Source organism: Pelobates fuscus, chromosome 4 (genome assembly GCF_036172605.1).
Source record: "Pelobates fuscus isolate aPelFus1 chromosome 4, aPelFus1.pri, whole genome shotgun sequence".
In the NCBI taxonomy this organism is placed as follows: domain Eukaryota; kingdom Metazoa; phylum Chordata; class Amphibia; order Anura; family Pelobatidae; genus Pelobates; species Pelobates fuscus.
In genome coordinates, this window is record NC_086320.1 from 126579261 (window position 1) to 126591760 (window position 12500).

General features: G+C 37.0%; 1 protein-coding gene across 5 annotated transcripts in view; it reads left to right on the forward strand.

Annotated features, from left to right (window-relative positions):
- Positions 1-12500, forward strand: part of CEP192 (centrosomal protein 192) — a 109957-nt gene that overhangs the window by 69968 nt on the left and 27489 nt on the right. For all 5 annotated transcript variants that reach the window (XM_063451603.1, XM_063451600.1, XM_063451602.1 and 2 more), the window contains 9 exons: positions 2774-2834; positions 3022-3161; positions 3242-3334; positions 3666-3781; positions 3948-4130; positions 4955-5045; positions 7316-7495; positions 10554-10814; positions 11048-11169. In XM_063451603.1, coding sequence (XP_063307673.1) covers positions 2774-2834; positions 3022-3161; positions 3242-3334; positions 3666-3781; positions 3948-4130; positions 4955-5045; positions 7316-7495; positions 10554-10814; positions 11048-11169 — 1247 coding nt within the window. The remainder of the gene's footprint in view (positions 1-2773; positions 2835-3021; positions 3162-3241; positions 3335-3665; positions 3782-3947; positions 4131-4954; positions 5046-7315; positions 7496-10553; positions 10815-11047; positions 11170-12500) is intronic.

The following is a 12500-nucleotide window of genomic DNA, read 5'->3' on the forward strand; positions in this document are numbered from 1 at the left end:
CTGTTACCTATACACGCTTTCTCACTGCTTACAGCCCCTAGCCTCACATTACTCCACAAACACAACACATCACACCACAATCGTCTCACTCTACACACATGCAATCCCACAAGCAGGCTCCAAACACATACACAAAACTCTTTCCTGACCCTTTTGTCTTCGGTATCCCACTTATGGAGACACCAGAGACAAGTTACAAGCAAACACAGCGCAAGCATGTTAATAAAAATGCTTGCGCTGCGTACAACAAATAACAGGGCCATTTTCTCATGCTAGAGCTCTTCAGCAGAGCTCTGCGCACGGTCTGCCCTGGAAGAGCATTGAACCAACATGCTCACTTAGAGAGGGCGTGTGGTTGCCGTTGGTGATGACAAAACACCCCCCCCCCCCCCCCCCCCAGTGTACCCATGTCCCCTTCTCAGTGGGCCGCTGTGATTAAAACATGCCCGGGCCGAATTCTTTTCCCAATCCGGCCCTGGTCAGACTACCACAGAAAAGATCGGTAGTTAAGGCTTTATCCACAGATAAAGGCAGAGAACCGATCAGTGAGACTGCAGTTGTTGTTTTGGTACTTTAAATTAAAAAGACTGAAACTCTGTTATGTACTGACCAGGGTTAGGTTGATGGTAATACGTTTAGGCAACTTGCAGGAAATCTTCATCATGTTTGAGGAAAGCATTGCATTCATGGTAAATTAAGGAAATGTTGAACTTCTCGCCCATCAGAGTTTAGTTGCTTTGGAAGCAGTATTGGCACACATTATTTATTTTTTGTTCCTCACTTGGTAGGTTTTCATATTTATTTTAAAACTCCATTCCACAGCTGGCTGTGAAATATTATTTGAACTTCTATAGAAGTGATGCTATAGTAGTTTTAACCGTGGAAAAAAAACCCTCACATGTTTTGCTTTGCTTTCCTAAATAGGTTTCCTTGGCTGTAGCATTTAAGTCCTTCTGATTTGAACAAACATGCACGTAGAAAGGTTTCCCCTAAGGGTATTATTGAAAGGTTTTTTTATTTTTTTTATTATATATGAAGGTTATAAAACCATATTACTTCCTTCTTGGGCCCCTTTGGTAGTGGGTGAGGGCTGTTTGAAGTGACATATATTAGGAGGAGATCTGGAAGATGCTTTCTAGGGTTATCTAATTCCCGCTACTATAGCCGTGTTACAAAATCCCAATAAAGAGGCTTTGTAAAAATTAGCAAAAGACCCCTGAAAGCAACATCCCTGCTTGATGTGCAGCTGAAGGAAGTAATACTTATCTGAAGCTCTCTGCAGCAGGCGCTGCTTCACTGCCTTGCTTTTACCCATGTGAGGTCTAGTGAGGAGACTGCATGGATCAAATTTCACAATGTATGAGAAGAAGCGTTTTCCAACTGCTGTTGGCAATGGCCGAAGCCCTTTGTGCTGTTCGTTGACTGTGCTGGGATGTCATTGAAATACCAACGCAATTAAGAAAATTTTCATAAAGCTTTTACATTTCTGTTATACAAAAATAGTCACATAAAGCAAAATACTTGGGATGTAGCCTAGCACCGATGCTGACAAGAGTCCATATTGAGCAGCTCCGCAAATTCTACCAAAATCTATTTTGTGAAAGCAAACAACTCCAAGTTAAACAAACGGAAAAAAGATTGAGCCTAAAATTAATCAATGTTATCACACTAATATACATGTACACGTTTTGCTTTTTGTTGTATCAGGTACCTAAAAAAAAAAATATATACAAAATAGTGAAGTCTGTTAAAATAGTAAACTACAATAGTAATAAACTCACCCCTTTCAGAGTTAGTCAGAGCTCTGCTGTTTTTAGTGAAGACGGTATAATCTAAGGATATAATTCAGCAGCAATGATATTGTTCCAGTTGGTACATGAATGTGGAGATATCCGATTGTGTAATATTGTAATAAATAGTCTTAGAATAAAATAACGGTAGGTATCCTTCTTGCATTTACCAGAGCGTAAACCTGCTCTGGTGTTGAGAGCGCTTGTGGTATAATCCCCACCTGGGATTTGTAGGAACAGGAAGCCAATAGATGATAAAATGTAAAGTCCCAAATTAAATTTCAAAGGGTTAACTTTATTATAGCTAGAAAGCAACAAATAAACTAAAAATATATAAAAGTCCAAATGAAATACACTTAACGCATTTCACCTTAGGGTTTCATCAGAAGCGGGGTTTGGTTTATATAGAATAGGTAATTATACATAGATTATTTCAGGTGTTGCTACAGGTTTTAATTGGCTTCACTAATTCCGGTTTAATTTATCCAAGAATAATGACATCATCGTTTATACTTATTTTAAGAACCCCAACAAGCCCCAGCATCTGTGGTAGCCGCGGTGCGTCACTTCCGGGTGACAAAAACATCAGAGGACAGCAGCCCAATGAAAGATATAATTACTGTGGACTCTGGTCATTATTCTGTTCTATTTTAATATACTGTATTTTTTTTATATACTGTATTTATTTTATTGTACTGTTTTTTTTTTGTTTGTTTTTAAATCTGACCATTTGAGGACATGTGTGATACGTCACTTCCAGTGACGCTCTCACATGTTCTGAAAGTATTTTTTATCAGTATAACTATGATGTAATTCTTCTTGGATACATTACACCGGAAGTAATTGGTTAATGTTGATTTGAGACCCATGGGTATATTTATCCTAGTGTAGCCATGGTGGTACACATGGGTTACTGCTTTTCTACTTTGCATCATGAAAAAGGAAAGAGTAATTTTGTGAAATATTGCCTTGTTTCTTTTCAGGAACCAGAATGTATTTTAACATGGATTGTGTTTCATGCCCCACAATCATACAGTACTACAGGTATTGTTCTATTTTATTTTTTATTTATAAAAAATGTTGATATTCACTTTCTTTTTCATGATATGTAATGAACTTGTCTTGACAGTTTAATGGTTTAATATCTCAAATGTATTTTTTTTGTATTTTTTACTGAATTGCAATGCTAATGTTTTTTTCTCTCTCTCTAATCCACCAACCCAAATAACAGGTACTCTGGGCCCAGCAGAAGAGTATGTGGCAAGGGTTGATGTAGAAGTGGACAGTCCTGGACCTGCTTGTGTATTAAAAAGTGTCCCATTGCGTGCAAGAGCAGGATGTGCAAGGATTCATGCACCCAAAGATTTGCAGGTATTTCTAGATGTGTTTATGTGTGTATGTATGTGTGTATGTGTATCAAATTACATTATTTATTTACTCCTGTCTTTCAGTTCATTCATTTACTATGTAATGTGGGATCATATGCAAAACAGCTTCTACCACTGAAGAATGCTGGGAATATTGCTGTTCATTTGCACATAAAGGTACTCTATCTTGTAAACACAGCAGGGATTGTTTTAGAAAATCCATTGAACTCATTGATAGCTACATTTTACATGAGCATTCTTTGTTCATTTATATTCTTTAGTTTAATATTAACATTGTTCATAATGTGTTTATTTACTCTAATTCATGTGTTGTATATACCAATCTCCCAAAACCCTACTTATTTTACTTGTTGAGTTGCTTCTTGAAGATCTATGTGCAGAATATCATAATTGTTCTCAGAATTAAAAAAGCCTTCAGCGTTAGTAATCATTCCTCTGTTAAAGAAGTTGCCAGAATTCTAGTTGAATTTTCTGTTCTTTTTCTCAGTCCTCCAATCCTGACAGCTGTTTCAGTGTAAATCCTGAAGACTTGTTCCTTGTACCTGGGGAAGAACAAATAGTTGCTGTTACATTCTCTCCACAGTATTCAAAACTTCAGAAAAGGTATACATTTAAGTTTTACAGATTATTTTGATTAGATTTGATGTGATTAAACCGTATTTTCATGATTATCAGCAATTCTTATGACTAAACTTCACTTTACTACCTTTTTTGGGAATTTCGATAACCTTTATTTTTATTTGTGCCTTCTTTCTTTTTTTCTTCTAAGTGTCTTGAAAATTATGGTGCAGCCTTCAGGCCCCCAATATGAAGTGTCTGTAGTTGGAGAAACAGAGAGCCAAGGGAACAGGAATCCTGTAAATCCACCGTTACTTAATATTTCAGATGTGCCCCCAATTCTCTCTAATAAGCAATTTGTGTCTTGGGGTGGAGTTGGTCTTGGAAGATCAGTGTAAGTATTTTACCATCATTATGGAGAAATGAATTTCTAAAAGAATGGTGGATACATTTTTTTGAAGTGGCCAAGTGTATTTTCCTTTTGTCATTTGTTTGGCAATGTTCTTATGTTCAAATGTGGTTGAGAGCCATACAATCAGAGGTCCGTATCTGCCATTGTAACATTCTCACGTTGCACTCAGAAAAGCAAATTGGCAACTTATGTAAATATATTGTTATGGCCTTTACTTACAGGGAGTTATTCATTGAACTCCAACATGGTCAGCCCATAGCAACAAAATAAAACATTTAAAAGTTACTGTCACTTCTCTGTATTTTATATAATAAAAATGATCTGTAAGAAATATTTTGTTTTCTGGTAAAGCCTGTAGGTTACAAAAGGCATAGCTCTGCCCTTCTGTCCAATCCCAACAGCCATTGCAAATGACTATAGGATGACTATAGGATTCATTCATGGTCTCCCTCATCACTAGACTCCCGAAGGTGACATATGACTTTAAGAAAGATCTTTAATGTGTGAGATGTACTCTGAAACTTACTTGGTATCTTCAACTTAAGCTGCTGATTTCAATCCAAACCTTTTTGGATTTGCTGTCATTTTTTAACCTCTTAAGGACACATGACATGTGTGACATTTCAGGATTCCCTTTTATTCCAGAAGTTTGGTCCTTAAGGGGTTTAAGGTTTAATGTTGGGTGTTGGCACAGTTTAATGTCAAATAGTAACTTGGCCATTATGAACATGGTTAAATGGTCAAAAGAAAACCTTTTTAATTTTGTGGCTTCTTCCTCTCCTCCCCCCTCCTTCTTTCTGAATTAGTCAGCAAAAGTTAATGCTAAGGAATACATCTACAAATTCTAGCCAACATTTGCGACTCCTAATCAGAGGACAGGACCAAGACTGCTTTCAGGTTTGTGTACATTTTTGCTGAGGTTTGGGTCTTTAATTTTGCAATTATAATAGAAGGTTAAGAAAATCCTTATTGTTGCTTGGTGTTCTAGTGATTCTAGCGGCTCTCCATTATCTTTCTAGATGAGAGAACTCCATATGAACACAGATCTGTGGGTTTGGATTTTTTGTTTGGGGTGGGGGGAGGTGGGTATCCTCTTTGTAATTTGTATCTCTAGAGAATGAAAATGTTAGCAATCATAGCATGACAGAAAAAACAACTCAAAGGTAGATGAAGATAAAATGTATTCTGGGCTGCAAAAGTCAGTACCAAGAGAAAGGAGTGTGAGGGCGCTAAGATACTTGATGCATATGGTGCTAAAGGACACTCACTTGGAAGGGAAGCTTTAACAAACAGTAATCTGAGAGGAACTTCAGAGGACACACATTTGACTTGTTGAAATGTACATAAAGATATTATGTTAGTGTGATGAATGTAGGTAAAGTGTAGATTTGTCAATATAAATCCTTGTAAATAATAATGTACTGCTTTGTCATACAGGATTTAGGCGCTTTTCGTTTTTTGTGCCCAAAAGATAGATGCCCAGATGTTTTAAAACCTCTGTTTCCATGATGCTTTGTCATTCTAAAGGCATTATGAAGGCATGCAGAGCACCATGGAAGCTGTAGTTCTACATCAACTAGGGATCTATCTTTTGGGCACCCCTGCTCTATAGCACTTAGTGGTCAATTGTACTTTATCAATAAATGTTAAAGGAACGCTACATAAAGCACTTCAGCAGAAATGAATGCGACAAAGTGTTACATTAAAGGGACACTATAGTCACCAGATTAATGTAGTTGTTCTGGTGAGTATAATAGCTCCCTTCAGGCATTTTCATGTAAACACTGTCTTTTTTAGAGAGAGAGCAGTGTTTACATTGCCCCTAGGGACACCTCCAAGTGGCCACTCCTTAGATGGCCACTGGAGGTGCATCCTGGCTCATGGCTGCACAATAAGCAGCCCTGCCGTTCAGCGTCCCCACATTCTGCATGGAGACGCTGAATTTAACTCTTAGAGATGCATTGATTCAGTGCATGGAGGAGGTCCAGATTGTCCAAAACAGCATTTGGCCCCGCCCCATGCTGATTTTAGCCAATCCAGTGCTTTCCCTGTGGGAAAGCACTGGATTCGCTAAAAATCGTCCATTTTGATGTCACAAAAGGGGCGGAGCCAGTGCCGGCGGACCCACGCAGCGCTGGAAATAAGGTGAGTTTTAAACTTTTATAGGAGGGCCAAGCCACTTAAATGGTAGGTTTAGCACTATAGGGTCAGGAATACATGTTTGTGTTCCTGACTCTATAGTGATCCTTTAACCCCTTAAGGACATATGACATGTGACATGTCATGATTCCCTTTTATTCCAGAAGTTTGGTCCTTAAGGGGTTAAAGAAACCAAAACCGAGCCTTTAGTATAATTGTTATACCACATTTTAGCTTTATTTATACATTATTGCAGATATCTCAAGCCTAGATTTCTAATGGTAAAAATTTACAATGGTAATTTCACTTTACAAGTACCAATGCACTTTAACGTAATTCTGGGTTAAAGTTGCTGTCCCAACAGCCTTGCTAGGATGACCAGTGCAATTTGTGAGCAATGGTACTCTTTAACATTTTGCAGTTTAAATACATACTGGTGACTGTCATTCATTATAATAGAGAGGCATTGTATTGATGCTGCACATACACTGGGTGCCCTTAAATGTACAATATAGTGATTAAAAATACTTTGGCTTAATGAAGCAGTTTTGTGTATAGCTCATGCCCTGCGGTTTCACAGTTTCATGATCTATACAACAAAACCGCTTCATTTAGCTCAAATTGTGTTCGTGTTCCTTTAGTGCAGTGAGAAGTCTGTCCCAGTGCTGGCCTTTTAAGATTTTTTTTTTCTTTTAGATTACCAGGCTAGCTTATATCAATTATGTGCAGATATCTTTGCACAATGTACTATTCATTCTATGCCAGCGGCCAGCTGATGCTTTCAGACTTTGAATGGCAACTGCATGGGATTCAGCAGCTATGCAGAAGCCGTAAGCACATCACCAGACATAGAAAGAGCGTCTTCACATATCTAGCTATTTTGGATGTATTCATGCTTTGACAAAAATGTTTCCCACATAAGTAATTCATCCACATATTTTGTTATATTTGTACTGCTTGATCACTTCATCATGTTTTAGAAGGTTTTTTTGTTTTGTTTTTTTGGTTAAATAAATTTGGTTCTGTAGTTGCAGAACATATTTGGAACTGAGGAGCGGTTGACCAGTAATCGTGAACTTACTATCCGTGCCAAAGAGGATGCCACTATTCACTTGATGTTTTCTCCGACATGTGTTGGTTGTATGCTAGCAAGGCTTGAAATTAAACAATCTGGAATTAAATCCTCTCTTCCTGGCATCAAATTTACTGTAAGTACAATATTTAGAAAAAAACGCACAATAGGTGCAGGGCTACACCTGTTGCGTTAAGAAGGGGGCTAAGGGGATAACCAGGGCATAACCCCAAAGTACAAATATAGAAAAAAAAAATGAACTGGTCTCAGACAAACAACTGGTACCAAGAATCACAATGTTACCACAATAGATAATAAATTGTTTGTAGCACTACTATGTCATTGCCATCTAATAACGGTTTCCTTTTTTTTTTTGGATTTTTGCTACACATAGGACCTGGATATCTATAGTGGTAACATTGTGAGTCCTGGTACCAGTTCTTTGTTTGAGACCAGTTCTCGTTTTATTTTCTATACTGTAAGTTCATATAAGAAACAATCTGCTGTAATATTTAATGACATCCTTTATTTGGAGATTTTTATGAACTTGCTTTGGTGAAAATTCTAGGTGCACATTGTATGTCTTAAAGGAAAATGTACACCATTTTCTATATTCTCGCTGAAATCAAACTATTATATGTAATATATGCGCTTTGTTGTAACCTTTGCTTTTTCTTTTTTTCATTGCATCTCTTGGCTTACCCCTGCTCCATGCAGGCTGCCATATTTATGTCCTTTTTTTTTTCTTTTTATATAAGCACAGTTTGCCCGACCAATAACATCGCACAATTACAAGGCTCAAACTATCTCAGAGTACTTTTTACAAACTGTTCGGCACATTGAGGATTCATGAACATACTCTAGACCAGTGTTTGCCAGACCAGTCCTTATGACACAGCAACAGTCCAGGTCCGTATCTTCATTGGAATAAAAAAAGGAAATACAGAAATCCTGGACTGTTGGTTGGCCACGAGGACTGTTTTTTTCAACTACTGCTCTAGACCTTTGTTTCCTGCTTGACCTTTGACTGCATAAGCAGTGTTTCTTTTTTTTTTTTTCTTTTTTTTTCTATTTACAAACAAGAAAAAAAATACAGACAATATTTGCATTAAAGTTTCCTCGTATGGTACAAGTATCAAATAGTGCGCATATATCAAGTAAAAATGACAAACAATAAGTACAGCTGTTGGCGAGTGAATGTTACCATTGATCATATCCTTGTTAGTACTACAGCCGTACTCAAAGGTACACACATAAAATGAAAAGCATGTTTTTGGCATGGAGACAGTCTCTAAGTAGAATACAGATCGGGGCATCGTACAAATTTCCATTTTTTTTAATTTCCCTTTCATTTCCCTTTCCCTTTCCCTTTCATTTCCCTTTCCTTTCCCTTTCCTTTCTCTTTTTAACCAGTTTCCTGACTTCTGAAATCTTTAAATATTACCCTGGTTTTGTTTAGTTAGCCATTGATTCCAAATTCTGTTCTATAGGAATTGTTTCTGTCTAGCTAAGTAATACCCCTTTTCCATTAAGCATTGGTGAGAGATCTGACTTATAACCCTAGGCCATTGTATTACATCTTGACTTTTCCACTGCCTTGCTATTCCAATCTTCGTTGCTAGTAATATTTGTATTATCAAGTCTTTGTTAGAAAAATCAAGATTGTCCAAACCTAAATGGAATAGGGCCGTTTCTGGTGAAATTTGAATTGTTTCCGTCAGTTCTGAAATGAAAGCAAATACTTTCTGCCAAGTACTCTTAATGTTATTCCAAGACCACCACATATGAATTGGATTCCCTGGTTTATTACATTTCCAGCATATTGGGTTTGCAGTAGTGTTACCTTTCTGTACTTTCACTGGATAGAAGTGCCACCTATATATCATTTTAAAATGTAGTTCCTGTAGTGAAAGGCAGTGAGTAAGCGTTCCTATTTGAATCCAACTATCCCACCATTGTTTATCTATTTGAATTGACATTTCCTTTCCCCACGCCTCTAGAGCTTTATATTTTATTGTTGGTAGGCTAAAGTCTAACAAATCGTGCCAAGATCTTACGATTCTTTTGTTCGAGTTGTTGCTTATTAGTTTGTCAAATTTATATATTTTTTTTTTCCAGGTTGCTGATCAAATTGGAACTTAAATAATATTTGATTCTAATTATGGAAAAATTCTCATTCATTGTACTTCCATACTCTTGTTGAAGTTGCCTAAAAGACTTGAGATCATTTTTAAGATATAGATCTTGAATTCTTAGATTTTTTTTTTTCTTGAAGGTTTACTGGCAGCAGGAAATCTATACTATTGTATTCCAAAATTTCTAGTAGAGAAATCATTGCGCATTTATCCAAAATTTGCAACTTTTTCTTAAATTGAGACCAATCTTCCATAATATTAGACAAGACCAATAAATTAGCTTTCAGCAAAATTTTGTTCATTTCTGGTAGTTTACAGAGTGAAATCTCCAAATTATCTAGTTTCATTACGTATTGTTCTATTTTATACCATTATTGATTTTTTTTGGGGGGGATATCATTAAAAGTTGATGGACATGGTTCAAACTGTTCGCATGTTGATATCTAAATATATCCGGGTAGTTCATGCCTCCCTGGATTTTCTTTTGGTATAAATGATATCTCGATATTTGCGGTCTTTTATTATGCCATAAAAACTTGTCCACCAGTGTTTGGAATTGTTTTATATATTTAATCGGCACTTTCAGGGGAATCATTCTAAAATTATAAGACCATGTTGGTAATATGTATGATTTAATCACATTTACCCTGCCCATCCAGGAAACAAAAGTATCATTCCATGATTTTAATTTCAAAGTTAATTCTTTAATTAGGCGTGAAAAATTGGTTCCCGCTATATTTCTTATTTGTTTAGGGATATTGATTCCTAAATATTTTAATCCATCATATGGCCATTGAAAAGTGTAGGCTTGTTTTAATAGGGCCTCTTGGGTTAGGTTTATATTGTATGATATAGCTTGGGTTTTTCCCATATTTAGTTTGTAATTAGACATTTTCCCGTATATATTTATGGTGTTTATCAAAGCCTTCATAATCAGTGTTTCTGACCAAGGAGGATTACATTGGCATTTGGAGTAGTGAGTCGAGAGGGAAAGAGAGAGAGTTTCCCCCCTCTTCTTCATCTAATCTTAATCATAAATATATATTTTGTGTTTTCTAGATACCTCTCTCTGGTTATGGAGGAACAAGTACCCTGATTCTTGATGATGTGAAGAAACTATCTGACAGCTACTTGGTGACGCTGAATGGAGTTTCTACTGGCAGAGTTAGCCATGTAGAATTCCTTATGAAAAATACAGGCTCCCGAGCGGCTTACGTGAAAGCAGTGTGCTTTTCAGACTTTCAGAAAAATGTTACAGCTAATCCAAAAAACTTTTGTGTAAAGCCAGAGAAATTTGTTCTGATGGAGAGATCACAGGAGGTTTGTGTTCCATTTCAAATAAAATTGAGGTTTAAATATTTTTATGAAATCTTTAAAATGTTTACATCCCTGGAAAATATCATTTTATGTGAAGTTTGTGATAAAGGTTTTTACACTTTTTTTTCTTCACGTTTTACTGTGTTTTAGTTCAGGCAAATGGTATTACATGATTTCCTAGGTATTATTTCATGTAAATAAAATTGTGGTTTGTTTGTTTTTCTCTTGTTTTTAAGATTATTACAATAACCTGCAATGCTACAGAGCGGGAGGAAATGTTATGTCAGAGCAATAGTATGCTAATGGCTACAGTGTGCTTTTTCTGTGGTGATGAGGTTGCCAGACAACAATATCGCAGGTATGTCACCTTGTTTATATAAAAAGCATAGCAATGTGTTCTTTTGTCATGTGATTGTTTACATTATTTATTTCTTTAGAGCACTTTTATTTCCTTAGTTAGAATTGTGATATAGTATGCATGCATGTGAGTATATGTGTGTCTATAAAGTGACAACACAAGCTGCAGTCTGCACTTACACAATTGATGGACTAACAAATCGTTAAGTTGGTGGGGACTTTCTTGTTCTAATGAGCTTGTGTTCTAGTGTGTGTGTGTGTGTGTCTGTCTGTCTGTCTGTGTATGTGGGTTGCAAACAACAAAACCCCCCACTGTTTAGTAGATATAGCCCCAACAAATACATGCATTCCGTTTTCATGGACTCCCGCCTTTGTAAGCCTTCCTGTTTTTTTCTAAGGTCTGAGACGAGGTATGCAGGCGTGCTCAAGTAGCTTAGGGGAGATAATGAAAACCGGAAGCAAACCTCACTACCTATATGATTGACTGCCTGTGGATGTTAAATTATAATAAAAATGCTTATTTCTATGAGAAAAAGTGCATTTAAATAGGATACACCTCACACACAAATCTTAAGTGCTTTATGGGTGTGGAAATGTTCATTAGTGCTATTAGGACATTATGGCCGTTCCTGTTTGAGCAGGGTTATATCCTCTCTGTCTATGGACCTGCATGTCCGTAAACACGTTGGGTGTTTGGGATGACCTTTCCCCCGTCTGTTACGTCTTGTTTTGTCACTTACTTTTTTTAATCTAATCATGCCATTCAATTTTAATTAGCTAGATTTTGGCGTGATGCTAAATGTATAGTAAAAACCAAAGAAAAGAAAAATGTTACCTGCGCTTTCTCCTTAATCCCTATGTATATTTAGACAAATGGAGGTCATTTAGTTGCTCCAATGGCCATTGGAGGGAATGCCCGCCTGCCAACGTCAAGGCAGACCCCCCTAAGCGGGTCCTAACACTGACCCTTCAGCCTGCTTCCTTGAGCTTCTGGCAAAGACATCTCCAATGAGACAGAAAGGGGTATTTTTTTTATATACACCCCTATACTTATTAACCCTTAATAGGGAACACATGGGATGGGCAGCAGCATTGTAACCAGGCTGTGTGATACAATGTAAATACAAATACAAAAAGAGAAGTCCTGCGCTTAAGCAGCAAGGACTACAATACACATCAGCCCCAATATATAGTAAAAACCAAAGAAAAGAAAAATGTTACCTGCGCTTTCTCCTTAATCCCTATGTATATTTAGACAAATGGAGGTCATTTAGTTGCTCCAATGGCCATTGGAGGGAACGCCCGCCTGCCAACGTCAAGGCAGACCCCCCT